The 23,503-nt window shown below is 38.6% G+C and overlaps 1 protein-coding gene across 1 annotated transcript in view; it reads left to right on the forward strand.

Moving 5' to 3' along the window:
- agbl4 (AGBL carboxypeptidase 4) overlaps nucleotides 1-23,503 on the forward strand; it is a 312,090-nt gene that overhangs the window by 169,480 nt on the left and 119,107 nt on the right. The window contains exon 5 of the mRNA XM_046871130.1: nucleotides 925-1,141. Coding sequence (XP_046727086.1) covers nucleotides 925-1,141 — 217 coding nt within the window. The remainder of the gene's footprint in view (nucleotides 1-924; nucleotides 1,142-23,503) is intronic.

Genomic DNA, 23,503 nt, shown 5'->3' on the forward strand with positions numbered 1-23,503 from the left:
GTTCTCTCTCGGTTGTTTCTCATCATGTCGCGCTGTAGAACGAGCTACGCCTTTCCCACACCCCGCTAATTAGAACGCGACTCGACGTTTAATCAGCAGACATTTCCGATAACCATGGGTAGATTTGCGGCGTTCATCGTTTCCCATTTACTGTATTGTTCGCCGCGTTCACCTAGCTGATTCAAAATTGAGGGTTGAAATCGCCTTGAAAAAGAAAAAAGGACACGAGGCAGACAAAGCGATAGAAAGGAAGATAAAGAGAAGGGCGCAGTACCCTGAGTAAAATGAGAGTCTGTAGGGAATGCACTAGTGTCATGTTTCTCATTGATGTCTCCTGCAGCTCTCCGGATTGTTTTCTCCTTTCTCCATATTTCTTCTTTGGTGGCCATTTTTACTAGAGATGATCCCAGAGGCAGGAGGAGAAAAATGGCCGATCAAATCTGGCTTTTTTTTTTTGTCTCCAAAGAACGTTAATATGTGCACAACGCTTTATTTTCCCTCATGCACAGCATCACTCACTAGTACATCTTTCACTGCTCTCAGAGTGGACAACAAAAGGATATGAGGATGGCAAATTGAGAGTTTTAAGCCTTCAGAACAGACCAAAAAAAGTACACAAAAGCTTTCTTATGTTTCTGAGTAAATGGTGGTACCATGGAGTAGTATAGCATAAGTGATATGGAAATTACTGCATGTTGAGGGAATTCTCTGTGGACTCACACTTGGCAGAACTGTTAAAACGGAAATACACATTGTGTATGGCTTTTTTCCTTTTTCATCGGTCGCACTTCAAACTTACTAGCTCACAGCTAACTCTGTTTACTAAAGATTTTCCATTAGCTCCCAATTCCACTACAAAGCAGCATTCTTAAATAATAACCCGACCTTCTCTTTTCCCTTCTTTCCTTCTATCCTGTGTTGCAGGCAAAGACTGCCCGCCAAGAATGTGTATTATTACCGTTGCCCGGACCATCGGAGGAACTATGTGATGTCCTTCGCCTTCTGTTTCGACCGAGAGGATGACGTGTACCAGTTTGCCTACTGTTACCCCTACACCTATTCTCGCCTACAGCACTATCTGTCCAGCCTTGAGCAAAGAAACCTAGACTACCTAAAGAGTGAGCAGCTGGGTCTCAGCGTGGTAAGTGTGTATGTGTGTGTGTGTGTGTGTGTGTGTGTGTGTGTGTGTGTGTGTGGGCATGTGCTCATTTGTGCCTATTTCTTATTTTAGCCACAAACCCATATGAGTTCAAATAGCAACCACCAAATTCCTAAATATTATTCAAAGCGATAAAAGTATTCTTTCATTATTTTAAAAAGTAATTGACATTAAATTCTGTACTTATTGTCTAGTTTTTCCCAAGAATCGTGAGCTGATTGCGCTAGCCAGTTTCTTTAGCAAAGCTATTTAGCTGCGTCTTTTCCAAGATTCACTTATGACTACAATACCATGTTAACAAAGCACAGCTCAAAGTATTTGGAAAGAAATCCACCGAGCGAATTTTTGAGTGTTTAGCATATTGAAGTATATCAAGTAAAATGAGATGTTCTCTTCAAATAAACAACAGTTTTCTGCCAGAAAAAAATACTTTTACTTTTACTTTTATTAAGTGCAATTACCCCTGCATAGTGAAGTTAATCTGAATGGGATGGAATGAGAAGCTGCATATTTCAACACTAAATACCTGTAACTGTGTATATATTCACTTTTAGGCTTTATTTGCCTGCATGCGGCCCTGTGTGACTGTTAATTCCTGATTATGCAACGTTACTGTTGTGAATTCAGCAGTGTGCTTTGTGTCACTAATACAAAAATAAGCATATACCAGGGGACAGATTTGGCATTAAGGCTAAAAGAATTCATGCCTCATTTAAATAGTTATGTACTGTATTTAAAACAGGTACTGACATTTATTACAATATATAACACTTCATTTCTATTCTATTTTCTATTTCTATAACACATCTAGTAAGTTTTTAAATATTAGGCCACAGAAAAATGCACCAGAAGCCAACAGAACAAAAAAAAATACATAAAAAGTATTATTCTGTTTAATTACATTATATGTACAGTTTAAAGAAAAGCCAAAACTGAGCTAAAATGGTCTTCTTGTTCAAAAGGAGTACCGACTACTGATTTCTCATCATAGACATTTTTTTTTTCTCAAACCTGGTGAAATAGCACTAATCTATTTTAGTCTAATAGCTAATAATAGATTGCACATTTGAGCTTTGGGGTCCAACTGTCACCTGCACAAGCACATTGTAGGTATTTATGTTTAGACAGTATTGTGTACACTTTATATGCAGGTTAAATGGGTAGCATGTAACTGGAATAGTGTAAAATAGGGATCATGTTGGACCCAGAGGTAACACTAGTGGATCCAGCCCAGAGGATACCATTTTATAATCCCAGCTGGAAAGCCTCGATATTAATAGTATTTTGTTTTTGTTTTGTGTTTATCAGCATAAACTTCCTGAAGCGTCTTATAAAGTCTTCAGGGTATGTCATGTCGTTCCATGTGTGCTTCAGGATTCCCTTCAGCTAATAAGATCTATAAATACAAGTAGAGATGACGTTCCCTCCTTTTTTCACACATGTTCTCTTCTATCTGTGTGTGTGTATATGTGCAAATGTGCATGAGAGAGAGAGACAGAGAGAGAGAGAGAGAGAGAGAGAGAGAGATTAGAGCGTTCAGGCCTTGCTAGGCCAGGTGGTGGATCATGCGCAGTGCCCGCAGTGCTGTTTCTGCTCTTATCAAATAATTGTAGAAGAAAAACTCATTAGAAATGCTTGAAAGATTAAAACCCATTCTCATATTTTCCTCCATCACTTCCATGTTTCAAGGAGAGCTAGGCTGCAAGGGTCTCTGATGAAAGGGCTGCTATTGATAAGAAATGTGGCATCAGTTTAGAAAAGAAATCGGTTTCGTATGAAATGTGATTTGAATTGGTAAATTATATGGAAGGGGGGAGTAAATCAGGCAAATATGCATGCGACTGCTGTTCAGAAACACTGCTCGCTTCGGAGTCAGCGTATCTGCTGGTGCTTACAATAGCAGCACAAGGAAAATGAATGTTTAAGGCTTTCGAATGTGATGTATTCGATCTGATTGACAGCACAGTGTGTCACAGTAGAGATCGTAGTAGTAATGATAGATTGTGTTATTATTATTATTATTATTATTAGTAGTAGTAGTAGTAAAAGTTGTAATAGAAATGTTGAGTAACAGTAGTAGTAGTAGAGACAATAGTAGCCATAGAAGAAGTTGTAGTCCTAATTGTATTAATAGTGGTAGTAGTAATAGAATCAGTAGTAGTAGGAGATCATTGATTGTAGATGAGTAGTAGAAGTGCAAATAGTAGATGTGAAGAATGGGAATTAGTAGTAACAGTACACTAGTACTAGTGGTACTGGTGGTAGAAGTATGAATACTAGTAGTAGTAGTAGTAGTAGTAGTAGTAGTAGTAGTAGTAGAGTGCTAATAGTGATAGTAGTAACAGTACACTAGTAATAGTTGTATTTGTGCCAATAGTAATAGTAATAATAATAGTAGGAGTCATAGTATGTGGTAGAAGGTGGTAGCAGTGATAAGTCAAAGGATATGAAAATTCCCCTGGAATGAGTACCATTTTATCGTAATAGATGTCAGGAATCACACTTTCACTGTGTTCTTCTAATAAGGCATTTTTACAGTAGATGGGCAGGTCCGATAAGTCACATTGTGGAACATGGCAAATATTCATATATTCATTTCAGGTAAAGTAAAACTGTCATAATTAATAATTTCATCAGACGATAATGGGGATCCAGCGTTTTGCTGCGGTGCAGGGTTCCGGTGCTGCTCCATACAGAGTTGTGCATCAGGAAGCATTCTTTAAAAAGCACTGCAGCAGGTCAGATTTAAAGGAAGGGTGAATGTGCTGCATGGAGGGCATACTTGTATTAGTATGCATGGGCATAAGGGAGTTTTATGGCCTTATTTGTCTTTTTATGTCCTGTGTTCTTGGGTCTGTGGCAGCTTCTTTTATAACAAGAGAAAGAGAGAGAGAGAGAGAGAGAGAGAGAGAGAGAGAGAGAGAGAGAGAGAGAGAGAGATGAGGGTATACCAGCCCTATCTGCAGACTATGTTTGTCCGGTGGTGCGAAACAAAGATGTGGTGCAGTTAAACTGAGGCCACACACATACACACACTGGCTATTATGCAAGGCAACTATACATTCAGGTAACTGTTATATAATAGCATTTGTAACTGTAGCCTAGTTGTCACGACTAACAATGTTAATTTCTTTAGCTCTTCCGACTCCTCTAATGACTTTAGAACGAGACGAATGTCAGTGATGATATTATTCCTGGTGTATTTTACTCATTGGAAACAGCTGGATGTTTTACCAGCTTACCTGCAGAACACTATGTAAGGATTACTGCACGTATAATACAGGCAGTTCGAAATGAGATCAGCCTGAAATGCGTTCGTGTGATGCATGCTTTAAAGGCTCTACATAATTTAATAACGAAGAATGCTTCGTATATCACGCGAACGACTTTCACACCCGGCACCAGAGGGGACTGTGGATGGAAATGGGACTTTTGTTGCTTTCACTGAGCTTTCAGTCTTATTCGAAACCTATTAACAAACACTAGATTATTTGTTATATCTGAGAGAGTGAAAATAATATGGTTTCCTTTAAATCATGCGCCCATGAAGGCGACTCATAAATGCCAGTCAGCAGTTTTGAGTGTAATTGTTTCCCATTCATGTACTCACTATGGCTGCGGAATTCATTTGAAGCATGTTCGATTTTTATATTAAAATGTAGCTTTAATGGGACCGTAACACTTATGATTATCTGATTATCGGGGAAAATAGTTATTCCACTGAGCCACAACGATGGTAAGCAATACAGATCGGTTAGATTGATTCTTATAGAATCAATTTAAAAGAATAATATTATTGACTCTCGAGATCCTAGTCAGGAATATGATGATATAATATTGAATTTTGTCAGCATGATAAATTATACTTGTGCAATTTGAAATAGCTGATCTGATCGAACTCAAAGTTTTTTTTACAGTTGCTTATCAAATCTAAACATCAAATTTGATAATTTAGTTTTTGCCTAATGACACAGGGCTGTTAAATTGTTAGATCTGATTAGTCAGAAAGGACTGATAAATTCAAACACAGGTTTAAAAAAGAATTTTATTATAATTTTTATTTTAGTTTGTTATTGAATTGTTCAGGTGAACTTATGAGCTTTGCTAAATAATTACTCGATTTTATTTGTGTTCTTTTTTCTGATGTTCTGCCCTCCTGTTTATGATTTTGTTTATTAATTATATAAACCTTTCTAAATTCTTTATTAATAAGTCCCGATATGTAAGAGCATAAAAAAGCTTCCGGTTAACAACATAAGTCTGATTCGCTAAACTGCTAACTAGCTTGGTCAATTTTAGTGACAGCTAGCTAGCCAGACCTATAAATTAGCTAAATTAGAAACTTGAAAAGTGTAAACTTTTAAGATCATTTTTCTGTGAAAAACCATCTGCTCAATAATCTACTGAGTCATTGAGGTACGTTGCAGGACCCAGTTAATGAAAATCAAAGCCTGTTGTGGAATACACTTCGCTCTAAATCAGGGGTGTCCAATCTTTTCCAGAAAGGGCCAGTCTGGGTGCAGGTTTTCATTGCAACCAAGCAAGTCTACACCAAATTCTACCTGTTCAAATCTAATTATCTTAATTTTCAATGACTATCAGGTATGACCATTGATTGGTTGGAATGAAAACCTGCACCCACACCGGCCCTTTGTGGAATAGATTGGACACCCCTGCTCTAAATGAACCAACTGTACTTGAATGTGTACACAGAAGGCTTCATTTTTCTTCGGACTTCGATGAGTGGTGTGTTGGTGACTTCAGTGGAGATTTTGCTGCAGGTTACACTGTTACACCAAAAACAGTTTGAAATAAATGAACTGGAATTGCAAAATTACATTGAGAAATGTGGTCGTTTCAAGGACAGTGAAAAATAGACAACTTTCAACATTAAACATAGAAAAATAGGGTAGATATATTTAAAAGAAAATAAAGGAGACTTGTCTCTCCATTGGTTATAATCTTGAAACATTTGGTACAGTTGTATCAATGCCATACACACACTGGTATTTAAACCAGCACTGGGAGTAGTATAAGAGATAGACAGCTAGATAAATAGATAGAGAGAGAAAGACAGAGAGACAGGATGCAGCGTGAGGGTCTGCTAAACATACACATGTTCATCTCTCTTTCTCTGAGTTGGTATTCAAGTTGCTAGATCTCTCGCACTATCCACAACATCAGATCCATAGCAGTAAAGGGAATAGCTCCGATGTAATTGTACTACAGGGATTCATGTTTGGAAGGTATATTGTTTCCTGTACACAACTCTAGCCAATCCCCTTATCCTCCTGTTTCTGCCACCGTTTCTGCATATCTCCCAGGACCTCTTTCCCTGACTCACAATCTCACTCTGTCTGTCTCCTATCTCTCTCTTTATTTTTTTATTAGTCTATTTGGGTTTACCAGCACGGCCCCTTTTTTCTAGATGCCTTTTTATAGCATCTGTCTTTAACTTTATTTTGCGCTTGTCGTTTTTCTCTCTCTTTATCCTATTTTGTGTGGGTCAATGTTTGTACTCATCTGAGAAAGCCACACACACTGCTGTGTCTCTCTATGATGCCCCTTGCAGCAGGGTCTTTAGTCATTTGAGTTTTTTTCTTTTTCTTTCTTCAAAGTGACATTCTTCTTTTCCTTCTTTGTTTTGTTTGCATTGGCGTTATATCCTGTAAAGTGAGAATGCTTTCAAAAATAAAAGTGATCATTTATTTTTTATCAAGTAACAAAATGGAAAGTAAATGTACAGAAGAGAAATCCAAGTTGAATCAATATTTGGTGTGAGCACCTTTTGGCTTGCACAAAGTCAGATTAGGGTGTATGATTAACCAATTATATAAAGCAGGTACTAATGAACATCAATTTTTCATATGTAGGTTATAACACAGTCATTAACTGAAAAAGAAACAGGCTTAAACTGAGTAAAGAACAGCCAAACCCGGCTTCAAAGGTGAGGGTGTGAAAGACAGTTTCATATCAGAGGTCATAAACCATGACTGAGCACAGCAACAAGACACAAGGTCATTATGGGATGTGCTGTTCAAGCTATTTTGAAAAAGCACAAAGAAACAGGTAATGTTGAGGACTGTAGATGCAGTTGTCAGCTAAGTAAACTTAATGCAGCAGATGTAAGACACATCATACTTTCTTCACTTTGACATCAGAAGATGTTCATCAGTGCCATCAGCAAAGATCTAGCAGAAACATTTACTGTCTAAAGAAGACTGGCCAGAAGTGGAAGAATTGCCACTTAGAATCTAAAAAGCTAGAATCTAAAAAGCCATACGAAGTGAAGGTTGGTCCCCACAGAGTCTTGATCTCAACATCATCAAGGCTGTGAATATGTGAAGAGACAAAGGGATTTGAGGTAAAAAAAAATTTAGATTTCTAGCACCAAACACACTGGTGGCATTAATTTTACAATGGAAATGAAATTAGTTCTACAATAGAAATCGCATGGTTTTGATTCCATAATTCCCTGACATCTTTTTTCTTTTCATTTTAAGTTCGTTTGACACAGCATGGAGGTATGTTTTTTTTCTCACCTTCTTGCTGTGGGATGAACCCCTGAGTAACTAGACATATACCAGAGGGTATTGCATTGTGCTGCAAAATGTTTCGGAAATTTGTTTTAGTACAAGATGCCGCTCACTCTTTTCAATTTGCCGACACTGGATCTGAAAAAAGGGTCCCAGACATCACACTTCTTCCTTCATGTTTGAAAATTGGTGTAACACACAGAGGATATGTCCTTCTGGCTACTTGACAAAAACCCTTACATGATGAAATAATATTTTACATTTTGACTCGTCTGTCTATTTTCTAGTTTTCAGTAGTCCACTATCGGTGATTCATGGACCAGGCAAGCCTCTTTTATTATTTTGCCATCTTAGCACTGCCTTTCTTGCTTCCTCCTGACAATTTGGACAGCAGTTGACTCTCAGAATCTTGTCTGATTCTGTTGTGGTTTTGGGTCTGCCAGAATTATTTCTTTCAGCGTTACCTCCAGTTTTCAAATGGCTTTTAATGGTGTAGGAAACTGTACTAACTTTTTTGGCTTTTATACAGAGGGTATGTAAGTAATCACCAAGAGTTGGTACACTTGTAGGAAATGTTGGCATAAACTTTCAAGGCTTAGTTACTTTCCATTGCTGAAGAACAGGTGTAAATGTTAACCCATTACTTCCTTTTTGGCTTCCTTTCTTTATAAGTTGTACCATTTTAGGACTGTTGTTCAAATTTTAGTACAAACTTTTGAAATACTGTGTGTGTATGTATATATATATATATATATATATATATATATATATATATATATATATATATATATATATATATATATATATATATATAGTACAGACCAAAAGTTTGGACACACCTTCTCATTCAAAGAGTTTTCTTTATTTTCATGACTATGAAAATTGTAGATTCACACTGAAGGCATCAAAACTATGAATTAACACATGTGGAATTATATATGGAATTATATACATAACAAAAAAGTGTGAAACAACTGAAAAATGTCATATTCTAGGTTCTTCAAAGTAGCCACCTTTTGCTTTGATTACTGCTTTGCACACTCTTGGCATTCTCTTGATGAGCTTCAAAAGGTAGTCACCTGAAATGGTCTTCCAACAGTCTTGAAGGAGTTCCCCGAGAGATGCTTGGCACTTGTTGGTTCAGGCTGGTGACTGTGGAGGCCAGGTCATCTGGCACAGCACCCCATCACTCTCCTTCTTGGTCAAATAGCCCTTGATGCCTTCAGTGTGACTCTAGTGTGACTCTACAATTTTTATAGTCATGAAAATAATATACATATACATATATACAGTACAGACCAAAAGTTTGGACACACCTTCTCATTCAAAGAGTTTTCTTTATTTTCATGACTATGAAAATTGTAGAGTCACACTGAAGGCATCAAGGGCTATTTGACTAAGAAGGAGAGTGATGGGGTGCTGTGCCAGATGACCTGGCCTCCACAGTCACCGGACCTGAACCCAATCGAGATGGTTTAGGGGTGAGCTGGACCGCAGAGTGAAGGCAAAAGGGCCAACAAGTGCCAAGCATCTCTCGGGGAACTCCTTCAAGACTGTTGGAAGACCATTTCAGGTGACTACCTCTTGAAGCTCATCAAGAGAATGCCAAGAGTGTGCAAAGCAGTAATCAAAGCAAAAGGTGGCTTCTTTGAAGAACCTAGAATATGACATTTTTCAGTTGTTTCACACTTTTTTGTTATGTATATAATTCCATATATAATTCCACATGTGTTAATTCATAGTTTCGATGCCTTCAGTGTGAATCTACAATTTTTATAGTCATGAAAATAAAGAAAACTCTTTGAATGAGAAGGTGTGTCCAAACTTTTGGTCTGTAATGTGTATATATATATATATATATATATATATATATATATATATATATATATATATATATACTACATACACACACATCACATTTGTTTCTGTAGGGTAAGTTGATAGAGTAGTGTTTTATGGCTGTAGTCGGAAGAAGGAGTGCAGCATAAGCACTTTTACTGGAAGCATTTTTTTCCCCTTTGTCACCAGTGGCCAAGCACTGATGCATTTCATCAGCACTAAGATGGAGCTTGTTTCACAGTGACTCAGTGAAAAAAAAAAATGTCTGTGTGTGACCAAGCACAGGACAAGGACAGTGATATCTGACAGTTTTGGTCATGGGGCCGGTCTCTATAAGGAAACTGCTTTTTAAAAAAATTAATAAATAAACAGGTTAAAGTTTATGTTTTATTAGAATACCGGGTTTTTTTTTTGTTTGTTTATTTTTTCTACAAAACAGATACTGAAACATTGAGTATCAGCCAATACCCATATGTTTTCTTTTCAAAACTACTAAGCTTTTGGGAAGTTTTTTTTATTATTCATATTGAATCATTACACTGTTAAACTATTTTACACAGAAATCACTTACATTATAAATACTGTATAAGATGCATAAAAATATAAAGTATAAAATCAATCCCAAAAAAGTAATCCAGGCTGATATCTGTATATCATCTTTATTTCTTCTTTCCAAAAACTGTGTGTGTGTGTGTGTGTGCATATACATGTATGTTGTTGAAAATGAAATAGCTATCATCCAGAAGCATCCCTGAGCTACCATTTAGAATTGTTCTTTAATGCTCATGTTTCAATGTGTGAGAGTTAAGAATAGAAAGAATTGAAGCAATAAACGAAGATAAATCTGTGAGAAAATTGGAAGGAAGTTGTGATTGTGATTTAAAAAATTTGATAATTTTTTTTCTCTTTTTTTTTTGTAGCATAATCACATGCTTTGTTATTCCGGTACAGTGTCTACATTGGATTTTTATTGGACATTAATTATCATTATACAGTTTTAAATATTAAAATACATTTCAAGACCTACTAATGACCATGTTATCAATACGTGCACCACAGCATGCCTCCCACCCGGGTACCACAGTCTCTTCCAGTGTAGAACGGAATAATTGGCTCTTTTTGTATGTAAGGATCATCACCACCACTTGTTCATGTTTCTCTCGCTGAGACTCGGGCAGAGCAATGAGCTGCCCAATCCCGAGCTGAGAAATGGCAGTGAACGTTGGTGCAGGGAGGTATGAAGGGACATGGAAACAGGAGCCACACACATTGAGAGGCGGGAGAAAGGTAATTTTTTGTTGTTGTAATGGCCATTGTAGCCGGTGCAGGCAGAGGAACAGTGGGGAACCTTGTCCTGGAGCCTGTTAGTGTGAATAAAGGATGTGAAGCTCTTTGAATGGGCGAGTCCCTGCCTGCTGCACCTTTCTCTCTCTCTCTCTCTCTCTCTCTCTCTCTCTCTCTCTCTCTCTCTCTTTCTCCTTCCCTCCCTCACTCACTCACTCTCTCTGTCCAGGCTTATCTTTGTGTTTGTACACTCTGTGCCAAGATTTAATCAATAGCAGCTTTGCCTTGCGTGAAGAGAAGGTCAAAGTCAGACTGGAGTGACGGAGATAGGGATGAGAGAGAGAGGGGAGACATATAGGTGTGGGGGAGACTGGAAGCCATGTCTCTACCGCATGGTTGGATAAGTGCTAAGGATTTTATATACTTAAAAAAAAGTCTTGTTCCTTGTTAACTGTGAAATTGAAACAGCTTTTTAGCATTGGGAGCTCTCTGTCTTCCACTCTTGTCTGTTCATTTTGGTTCATCTGTTTCCTCATAAGTCTAAAATCCAATTACAATAACCTCCATGGATTCTCCTGGGGTGTTTTTTTAGTTGTATTTGTGTCCTTTTTGTTACTATTGTCAGTAGACATAATTCTTCTGTCCATAACAGGAAACCGCTATTAGATGGCCCGCCCTGTGTGTGTGTGTGTGTGTGTGTGTGTGTGTGTGTGTGTAAGAATCATTGTGCTCTCTTGGTGTCTCACACAACCAGTCTTTTCCATTTGCACCTCTCAGTGTGCAGGCCATTCTCTCACAGATCTGATTCCAGATTGCACTGTGACCCGAGTTTGACTGCCGGCCACTTATTTCACATTAGGGAGGGCAATAAAGAGTTTGATCTGACCCCTTTCTCTTCGGCTGGCCCTTTATCCGGACCAATAGGCCCTCCAGGACATCATCCAGGTGCTTTATTGCACATAGAAACCCCTGTATCAGCAGTAGAGCTATAGAGCTATCGTCCAGCCGATATGGCGAGCCGTAATGAGGAGGAGATAGAACAGAGTGAGGGAATGAGATGGAGTTAGAAAAGAGAAGGTGAGAGGTAAAAGAGAAAGAGCCAAAGACAAAGAGAGAGGGAACGGTCTAGTAGGCATCATATGGATCATGAGGACCAGAAGGTCATGTGTGGTTAGTAGAAATCCTTTTACCATGTTTTTCGATGATCTGTGTGCAGAGTCTCTGGCTGAGCCACGAAATGTGGCAGCTTTGCTAACTCAGAGATAATATTTATTTTTCTGAAATTGAAATGGCTCACACTTGAGGGCTTAGCTTTGTTCCAATATTTTGGGACAGCTCGGTAGCCTGCTTGCTATTCAAACCACCCCAGGCGGAAAGGGGCCAGAGGAGAAAGCTTAGCAAAAATAAAAAAATAAAAAAATAAATAAAAATATCAGAACGTGGGATTTTTTTAGCCATCAGACGCAGATGTTCCCACCACAGCTGGAGTGTTGGAGTACAGGAATGGACTTGATAAGGTCAGGAATGTAACATTTTTGCTTTGTGTAACAGGAACCCAAAACAGCAAGAAGATTAGGGGGTACAGAAACATGGGAACCAGAGGGAACTACACAGTAGATCATTTCTTGGGTGCAGAGAATGAGAATGACTGAAAAGGGGGGTTAGTCTACCTTTAAGAGCAGTCAAGCATGAAATTCACTTTGAAAGGGAAACTTAATTTGTTGTAAATGAGGGGTAACATGAAGATGAGATGCATTGCAATGTGAGAGAGAGAGAGAGAGAGAGAGAGAGAGAGAGAGAGAGAAAGGAAAAGAATGTGAGCAAGCAAGCATAAGTGAATAAGCAAGTTCGTGTGTGTGTGTGTGTGTGTGTGTGTGTGTGTGTGTGTGTGTGTGTGTTTGAGAGAGATGTAGATAGGATGGTAGATGTCACAGAAGGCTATAAGCTGAGTAGCTCATCTGGGGCAGAAATCAAAAGCTAGGTGGCCTTTCCAGCCTGACACATCATTACAATGAAACCTTCTCTTTTCTCCTTTTCTTCGTGGCTTCGCTCGATTCCCGTATCATTTGAAAGGACAAAGGTGAATTCAGAGGAGGGATTTGTTTGCAGAATGCATATGTGTGAGTGTGAGAAGTGTGATTACACAGTGTCAGAGTATTAATAGAACAGATATTTCTCCCTGTACCGCCAGCGTGCACGTTATAGGGAGAGCGTAATTTTATTTAAGTGAATCATTTAACATGTTAATCACATGGTTCAATACAGTTCTGGTATTCAAAGCCAGGTCCATGGGGGCTCTGTGATATTCTAAATATGGTTTTAAAATGACATGATGGTGACTGATGTAAATCTTGTGGAATATTTCATAAATTGAATTTCAATAATTTAATCCTTACCATTGTTTAGAATGAGATTAACATGGAATGATATAAAAGATCTAAGATAAGATCTTAATCTTTAATTTTATTTTTTATCATTTATTATAGTATTATTTTATTTATTATTTTATTGTATTATTTAAAATAGACTGACATTATAACATTATTATATATATATAAGTACAAACTCACGGCTACTCGTGAACTATCGGATTTTTCACGAGTGAACTATCGAGGTCACGAGTGTCAAGGTCACGAGTATCGACGTTCCAGTGTACACTAAATTTGAAATTGTGTTTTCGTCTAAAAACGCTCCATATCCACACTATCCTTTTCAATTGTTTCCCAAAATCGGCTTATCCACACTAAAACATCTCAAAACACTTACATCCCTGTACTTTGCATGAGTAAAATATATATTTGACGCTTTGACCTGCGTCATTTCTGCCTGGCATTTATTTACTTTCCAGCGTTTTGAAACGTTTCGGCAACGTCGACGAACGGCACTGTCACATGACTAAAATGTCTCATATTTTTTTTAAGTTACCGTATTTTCCGCTACTTTTTCCCCACGCTTTTTTTTTTTTAAATTGATTTTTCTGGATTTTTCACGGTTTTACAAGCTTCATGCCAAAAAACTGAGCCCCATAACATTAGACCAATGAAATTGCCGATCGGGTTCAAGTGAACCAATGAAATTCTTTATATAAAATCGGATGTGCTCCCACTGAATAAATAAACTCTTGAGAAAAATTTTTGTGAAAGGAAGGAGGAAGACAGTGAACAATGACTTTCTTGGTAGGCTACTGTTTAGATACAAGCTGTGTAACAGACACTGTCTTTTGTTAAAGCCTGGTGAGACCGGTGCGGCGTATTTATGTTCAGATAAAAAAACTTTGTAAAATTCAGTGGGTGCTGCTTATATTTGGGTGCACTTAATAGTCTGGAAATTACGGTACTTCACTGTCCACATTGTGACACAAAAAAAATGTTTTCAAAAAGCTATGTTTTTGTTGAATAAAAATGTTGTCTCAGACTATAACCAGTGTGAAATCTATGCGTTTTCAAATAAAACCATATTAGTGTGGACATGGCCTATGCACATTTACATGTTGGAAAACAATGTCCAAATATGGACTTTTTTGAAACTGGGAGAATCACAGTGAGCAATAAATAAAATAGAATCAGCAAGATGGTGTCACAGTTGACCTTGTCACTTTATTTCAAAGAACTGTCGTTCTATATTGTCTGTGTCATTTCATTTCACTGTAACTCCTGATGGTGCAGTAGGGTGGTGCTCTGATGAGCTGTCTGTGCTTTGACTCATATCAATCAGCCATCGTAGTGCTGTGTATCTGTCATCTGTCCTTCAACCGTCTGCACCGTTTTACAATTGCCTTAATCAGGCCGCCTGCATTAGCGCCGGTGAAGTATGTGCTGTGGAAGACACAGAGGAACGAAGTTTAATTAAAACAAAAGGACCTGTCTCACTAAGTGCTGAAGAAAAAATTAACTACAGATATTGCACAGCTTTAAGCTATCAGGAAAGCTTTAAAGGAAGAAGAAGCCCACATTCTTTCTGCATTTTTCCAGTGAAATCTTCCAACCAAACAAACTGGCAGTTTAACTGGACAGTTCCCTCAACAAACACACGCCTTATTTTTCTACCTCAAAACATGTACCTCATCTGGCTGCCACTTTTATCTAAAGCATCATACAAGAAGCACCTGGCTCATGAGCCTGACAATGGCGCCCATCACAGATTATTACAATCTCACAGATTTGTTGTTCCACATCCCAAAGGTGTTCTAATGGATTCCAATCTGGCGACTGAGCAGGTTATTAAAGTACACTCATTCTCATGTTCAAGGAACCAGATTGTGATGACCTGTGCTTTGTGAAATATCCTGTTATCATGCTTGAATTAGTCTTTATGAGATGAGTATATTGGCTGTAGCGTTCACACGATATTTAATCAGTATTACGTGGCCAAGAAAACATTCCCCACACTACTACCACCACAACCAGCCTGCAATTGTTGAACCAAGCACATGCATGGATGGATTTATGCTGTTTTACACAAACATTCTGACCCTCACATCTGCATGTTGTAGCGGAAATTGAGATTTATCAGCCCAGGTGATGTTTATCCAATCATCAGCTGGTCATTCTCCTCTAACCTTAAACACATACGAGGCTTTTCCATCTACCGTACTCAATGTGTTTTGCTTTATGCACCATTCTGTTTAAACTCTATAAATGATCTTTTGTGCATGAAAATCCCTGGAGTTTAACACATTCTCAACCCAGCCCATCTGTCACCAGCAACCATTTTAATGTTTGATGTGAACATTATCTAAACCTATTGACCTGCATCTGCATGTTTATTTGTATTGTGCTGCTGGCACATGATTGGCTCATTAGATATTGAGCAGGTGTTCAGATGTCTTTATTATAGTGTCTGACTGATTGTATAGTGAGCTTACTGAGCTATATTTTAAAATCCCAGCATTGTCTAATAGACCCAATTTCATGTATGAGTTTTTATTTCTATTCATGTCTCTGTTTTTATTCTATCTTAATCTTGTTATTTTAACCTGAACTTGTCTTACTTTTTTTTTATACTTTTTTCAATAAAAGTGAAAGATGACAAACCTGACAAATACACAAATATATATTTGAGCAAGACAATGCTAACTGCAGATTGCATCATTCACAATAGCATGACTTTGGAGTAGAAGAGTCTGGGTGCTGAACTGGCCTGCCTGCCACTAGACCTTTTACCATTTGAAAATGAGCATCATGAAACAAAAAACACAACAATGGACACCAAGAACTGTTGAGCAGCTAGAATTCTGTATCAGACACATATGGGACAACATTCCTCTCCCAAAACCAAAGAGCAACTGGTCTCCTCAGGTCCCAGATGAATACTGACAGAAGATGTGATGCTACACATTGGTAAATAGCCTTGTCCCAATTTTTGTAAGACCTGTTGAAGCAATCAAATTTAAAATTACAGTATCTTTTCCTTAAAACGGTATATATTCTTAGTTTAAATATGCAATATGTTTTTTTATTGTTTAATTGTAAATAGGATATGGATTATTGAAAATTGAAAATCATTGCACACTGTTTTATTTACGTTCCAATTTTTTTGCCATTGGGGTTGTCCAAAAGGATAAAAGCAGTGATGACAATCATGGCGACACGATATCAAATGACAGTAATCTCAGACTTGCAGTGCTGAATGCATTTTGTTAGGAAAACTTTCTCTTTAACTTGATCAAAAAATTACCTCCATTGACCTCTGAAGAGGTTGTCCTTTAAATTAGCGCACCAAATCGAACCATGTAAAGGCATGCGATTTTGAATAATAATCTCTGATCTTACTATAAATGATTGCGAAGGAAACAGGCAGCATGGTATGCTGTCGAGCAGAAAACTCAATTAGATAGGATTTACTGTTGAAGCTTGTTGAGTTAGATTGCTTGCTGAGCAACTAGCTCGGGCAGTTTAGCACCAACATCCAGATGTACACTGAAAAACATTGTTTATATTTGATTTGACCCCTAAAATATTGCTGGAATGTTAAATTGCATTCACAATGCTGGTAAAATTGAGGGTTTTTTCTGGTCAGCAGATACAAGACTACATCTGCAGCCTAGTCTAGTATATGCTGCACATGTATAGTGTTCACTACAACAATGGATAGTCTGTGTATGCTTGATTCTGTGTGTGTGTGTGTGTGTGTGTGTGTGTGTGTGTGTGTGTGTGTCTGGGCAATGGAGGTTAGCACTAGAGGAGTGGTGTTTCTGGAGCAGAGCATCCCTGGATCTTGTTCCTCCCACCTCGGACACACTTCACATCTCCTAGCTTTAACTCCTGCCCCCTCTCAGTTCACCCAGCCAGCGTACACTGCAACTGCAGTCTTCTGATAACACCAGGTTCTTTCTCTCTCACACACACAAACACACAAACACAAAGCTCTCAAATTTCTCAAGCACCCCCATACACAAGTACAAACATCTCCCTCACCCAAACAACCTTTTATCCTTCTCAAACACTCATCCTCTGCTGCCCGTTCCAGACCTTTCCTTCCCTACACCACACAGCGTTATACCTGCACCTGAACCAAGCGGATATGAGCAACTCCATTTTTTTTTTTTTTACCACCATTCTATTCTTTTTCCTTCATTACCCACGGACTCTCCTTCCCCACCTGGACTCCTGCATGCATCTGTGGTCACACAAACATACCAAGAGATAAAAAGAGATGGATGCTGGCATGCGTTCTGTTTGAAGGCACAATGTCGTTAGTGTGCAGAATGCCCACACCTGTATATTGTGATGTAGTGGCTCTATTCAGCCAGCCGATTGCCTGTAACAGCAGTCTGGGCCGGCTGAGAGAATTGAATGGGATGGCCAGGCCTGCTTTTCATTAGGGGCAGAAACAGGTTGCAATGGCTGGAGGGGTCCAGTGGGGAAGGATGAGACCTCACAGTAGAGGGGGAAGGGTTATTTGCATCGATTTCGGGAAAAAGCACCTGGTCGAGCGAGCAGGTGGGCTTTTATATCGCACTACTTTCTCTCTCTCACACACACACACACACACACAGTTTTTATTTCTGTGTGTAAAAAAAAGTGATTTAGCCTTTATTTCTTACATAAACATTACAGCAAAATTATTTTCTTCGCATACCCCAGCCTGCTTGAAAGCTGGGGTCTGTGCGCAGGATCACCCATGATACAGCTCCCCCTGGAGCACAGTGGGTTAAGGGTCTTGCTCAAGGGCTCAAGAGGACAAGGAGAGATAAGGAGAGATAAAATCAGAACGAAGATCAATTATTAGCTAGACATATAAATACATAAATGAACAGCACAATCAATGAAGAAAATATATAAAAACAATATTAACGGTAATGAGGGGGAAAAATATATATATAATCATATAAGCATTTATGTTAGTTTTTTTTTGTGCTTTTTGTGTATTTTCTACAGCTTTGTGCATAATTATTTTTCATTAGTCAGGTAATGTTTATGTATTTTTTTGAAGCTTTGTTCTGCCACTTAGACATTCTATTATTTGAAAAGTCATTTGCATTAATTTCAGGTAAAAGCCAAAGGAGTCTCATCATCCTCTGGTGTTGTGTGTATAAGTTGGCATTGCCATGTTTAGATCTATTCATAATTGACTCTCTGTCCGTGTTGACGTCAGTCTCTGACGCAGCGCCGGGGTACAGTGAACTTATCCTGCAGTTCAGCATTGCTCTGCTCCATCCGTGACAGCATTACGAAAACGCATGCAGAGCTCTTCTCTGAGCATCATAATAAAAGCTAAGTGCATTAAGCCTGTCCCCATATAACTGGATTACGCTAAAACAAATTACCCGTGTCAGACTCACTGACAGCCCGGGTTTTGAAACTCGGACCTGTCGCTCGTAATAAAGTTTACGCCAGTCAAGAGAGCAGACTTTAAATAATGGAGGATTAGCCAATGAATGATGGGGACGTTCCGCTGCCAGGCCCGTCCCTTGGTTCCCATAGCAACTCCGCCAAGACCTGAAGGTTTAAGCTTTCTGTCACTTAGCGTTTCGATTATGAATTGGTGACGTTTAAATTTTGTTCCCATGAAGGCTCCTTTAGAGGATCAGTCCTCACATTCTCCCTAGTTGCCCCCAAGGAGAGGGGGGGAGAAGAAAAATTGCCCACTCAACCCTGAGCACAGGAGTGCTCTATCATAAGGAGAAGTATGACGGCTGTTCGCTGACTTCTTTACAGATGTTTTGTGTCGTCTTCCCATTGACTTAAAGGATGTAAAGATACTCTGTATGGCTGTAAATGGGTGGAAGTGCATGTGTATATTTAACTGTGTTTGTGATAGAGAAGGTGTATATGTTTATGTGTGTTTGTACTGGGCTTCGGAGTGTATTGTAGAGGCCACTTGAAAAGGCAATAACCTTTACTTAGGGCATGGGCGTCAGATCTCGCCTCCCGTAGCTGCCATTGTGAGGCCGTCAACCTGCCACCTTGTGATTTGAAACCTTCCCCTTTTAGACACAAAGGACACTTCTCCTTCTATCCAGCCACCTTGCCTCTCCTTTCAACCAGCATCTCTCGCTTTTCACAAGCTGCCCTTCCTTTTGAGCCACGGGATCAATAGATGGTTTTGTCTCTTTCAGCTCTCAGTGCAAGAGCTGTTTTTTAAATGAGATGCAGTGCAACACTGTAAAAATATCCTGCCTCTATGAAATCCTGTTCAATAAAAAAAGGTTCCACAAGAGACCACTTTCCTCATGATTTTTGTCTTGTAAGACTTCCTGTAGTCGTTATCAGAAGCAGAGAAGATGCGCTAGCTGGGACATGCAGTTCTGTTCCAGCGCACATGTAATTAAAGTGCTGCCATTATTGTGCATAATGAACTAATGAAGGGTGTAAGCACCTAGCAAACCTAATTAGATAGTTAAGCAGATAGCACAGGGCCAATTTGACTGAAGTGACTACATCGAGTATCCAGACAGTGCACCAAGGTGAGGAGGGATCATTCCATCCAGGCCCAGAGTTATCATAAAAAAAAATCTTCAGCCAGCAAACAAGTTGATCAGACTGAAAGTTTGATGTTTAGCTTGATGAATTGTCTTCTTAGTTTTCTCTCCATGTCTGTCTCTCTCTCTCTCTTTTCACTCTCTCCCTCTCAGTGGATTGATCTTAATCAGTGTTATCTGGAATGGCTGATAGCACTTTCCTGTCCTTCTCCCACCCGAAAGTCAAAATGTTGTATAATTCAATTTACTAGAAAAAACAACTTGGAAGACACACAACTGCACCAACACACAAACATGTAGTGAGACACAGTGTTTGGAAAAATAGAGATGTATATATAAAGATTTTTATACTTTTTTGCCACTGCTTCACCCAAGACAGAGTAACGCTTGCAGTGCCTTTAGGGTGCACTGTGAATATGGATCTCTGGTAAAAAAAAAAAAAATACTCACTTTTATTTTTGTTTCCTCTGGTCCCTAGCTGATTTCTGTCCACTATAACCAGAAATATTGAAAGAGATCCATAACAAACGTAGTTCTGAACAGCAATGCCGAGGAGGACTCCCCTTTTCGTAACCTCCCCTCCATTTCTGTCAGCCGCACAGGCTAATTAGCAGGGGAATTGCTAATTACTGTCCAGGACAAAACGTTATTTATTTTGACAAGAAGTTTTTGCTTTCAAAACATTCCTCCTAATAGTTTCCGGTTTCTTCTTCCACCTCATTAAACACAAACAATTACCTACATACAGGCACCATTCAGCAGACTACATTAATGAAAATAGGCAAGAGAGAAAAGAGAGAGAGAGAGAGAGAGAGAGAGAGAGAGAGAGAGAGAGAGAGAAATCTAATGATTTTGCTGTACATGGTCTGAATTGTTTGTGCATGTTTGTGTGTCTTGGATAGTTTGAACACATTTCCTAAATTACACTATCACTATCCACAACTAATAGAGCAGAAGTGTCTCTTGCCCAGACACTATAATGTAACAACCAGATGTACAGTCCTTGTCAATTCTTTGGCTGCATTGAGGACAAACAAACATTCTTGTCAAAGCTTTGTATTAAACTTGTGCATTAAATATGACCAACACGGCTTAGTTGAATTATATGGATATTGCCCATCTAGCACCTGTATTGATGACTAATACCACTAGAGAGAGTACAGATATCTCTTGTACCCTGGGTTCTTAAGAGCTAGATGTCCAAAGGAGGGTATTTTTTCTGGGAAGTGGTAGTTTGGTAGTAAAGGAGTTGGACAAAACTAAGGTTTAGAGTTCAAATCCCAGCCAAACCAAGCTGCCTTTCCTGGGCCACTGAACAAGGCCCTCAACCCCATAGCTGCTCAGTTGTATGAATGAGATAAATGTAAGTTGCTCTGGATAAGGGTGTCTGCCAAATGATCATGAGGGAATCTATACTTGTTGACACCTGACACCTTAATAAGTGGCTTTTCTCCAAACTAAATTTAGATTACAAGAGGCCTACAGAGATCCCTGAACTCAACTAAACACCTTGGCAATGACCTGGAACTCCAAGTGCTCACTATGCATCAGTACCTTCTCCCAGTAATGCTCTTTTGGCTGAATTGTCATGCTAGCCATATAGTATGCTGAAGTGCCAGCATTTACCGCGTTTACTGTATAGGTGTAGCAATAATGAATTAGAGCAAAAGCAAATAAAATTTGCTTGAAAAGCTCATTTAGTCATTAGGTTTGTTTAGTGCTAACTTTATCTATGTGAACTTTAACTTGTGAATTGATGACTCTTGGCCTTGTGGGGCAATTAAACAAAACAAGCAGAGCTCCCTTGTGCCCAATCTGCAGCCAGGAACAAAGAGAGCAACATTTCTAATCGTGGACGTCTGTGAGCTCATTGCAGAAGAGTGTGCTTTCTTTGGCGAGTGTTGCCCTGCCCTGTGACACCACATGAGAAGCAGTTTGGAAAGATACAAATGGCTGGCTTCATGTGTTTCTGAGAAAGCACGTGTTAGCCTTCACTCTTTTCAGAGTGTGAAATTGGCCAATGCCAAAATGAAGAAATTAGTGGAAAAATCCAAGAAAGAAAGAACAATAAAAAACTCAAGAACTGATACTTATTTATTCTATATTTATATTGGGTTTTTCTTTTATACTATTGCTTGTTGCATCTCTTAATAAGGTTTCTCTTACATTCTCTCCAAAATCACATTTTCCAGAAAGGCAGTCTAGATCTGGGTGAGAACTATGCTTTTATAATAACCTTCTCTCTTCTGGAAAGATGTTCCAATGAGGAGGGTGAGGAGGCCTGGGGTGCAGCCAATTCATCCCAAAATGTGTAGGTTTAAGGTCAGAGACCTATATAACATGCCACTCAAGATCTTCCACACTGACCCATGTAAACTGTAACTGTATGACTTTGTTTGACTTGACAGCCACTTCAGTCTCATCACATAGAAACTAGATGAGCTTTACTCTTAGTCTAATCATCAGTATGATATGCATTATGGATGTTTTTGTGTAAGCGAATAGAAATATATTATTCAGAATAAAACGATAACATTCCACAATGGTTCTCAAAGGAGGCTCTGGGGTTCTTCAGGGTTCTGAAACAGCATTGTGTGGAGGGTTTGCTGTGAAGTAACTCAGCATTGTTAAGGTGAATTATATTACTGAGGTTTTATAGTTAGAGAACATCAGTTTTTCGAAACTCAAGTAGGTCTACGGAAAAATGTCAACCTTGTGTTCAGTAGAATGGAAAGCTTCTTGGCTCTAAATATTAGTATAAATAATTAAATACTGTATTGTCCATATGAATATTTAATAATAGTATTTAAATAATGTTCATGAAATAGATCTCTACTGAAATGGTTTGAGAAACTTTCTTCTAAGTGCATACAATTACAGATATGAATGAAGCACAATTTAAATTTTTTTTAAATACATGTCAAATATTCTGAAAGGAAACTTGTGGATTTTTTTAAGCCTTAATTTTGCCTTCAGCCAGTTTCTACCCAATTTAACCAGATCTCCCAATCATACTACAGCTTCCCAACATGAGAGGATTTTCCACTGAGACTTGCAAAGTCTTCACATGTAACACACTGAGAAGAATCTTCTGCATATTTGAGCTCATAGACCACCATGATTAGCTTTAAGGTTTACACGGAAAAAAGAGTACGCAATCCATCTTTTTAGAGATTGTGACCAATATTACTGTGGCATTGTCAGGATTTAAACTAGGACGATAGGGAACACACTTTTCTGTTGTGCCACTTGAGAGTCAGGGCATCTAAATTACAACTACAGGTGTGCACTGGGACTGCGATCCCATGAGATTCAACAAGAAAGTTGCACGGGGTTTTTACTTTAATGTGGGTTTCAATTATGCTGCTATATTTTGGGAACTAGAACCAATGAAATTTATTAGAAAATATTGCTGCCAGGGAGCCACTGCTGGATTCTTAGCTCTGAACAGCTTAGCTGTATTCATGATTCTGTCTCACATATAAGTTGTTTTATTCAGTGTGCCAGATGAATAAATTTAAATATCAACCGGCATGGTTGACTAGCAAAAATGCATTATTCTGGTCATGCTGTTTTTCACAGTGAAAGAATGAGTGAATGTACTACAGTATCCACTAAAATCTGCAGTAAAGTAACACTGTTCTAACTTTGAAACAAATTTTATGTTACATTTTAATGCCATGCTTTATTTTTTATCATACACTCTCCTTTTCTTTCTGTGTTTTGATCAGTTTTTTTTTTTTTTCTTTTCTCCCATCCTCT

This window comes from Silurus meridionalis, chromosome 17 (genome assembly GCF_014805685.1).
Source record: "Silurus meridionalis isolate SWU-2019-XX chromosome 17, ASM1480568v1, whole genome shotgun sequence".
Taxonomy (NCBI): Eukaryota; Metazoa; Chordata; class Actinopteri; order Siluriformes; family Siluridae; genus Silurus; species Silurus meridionalis.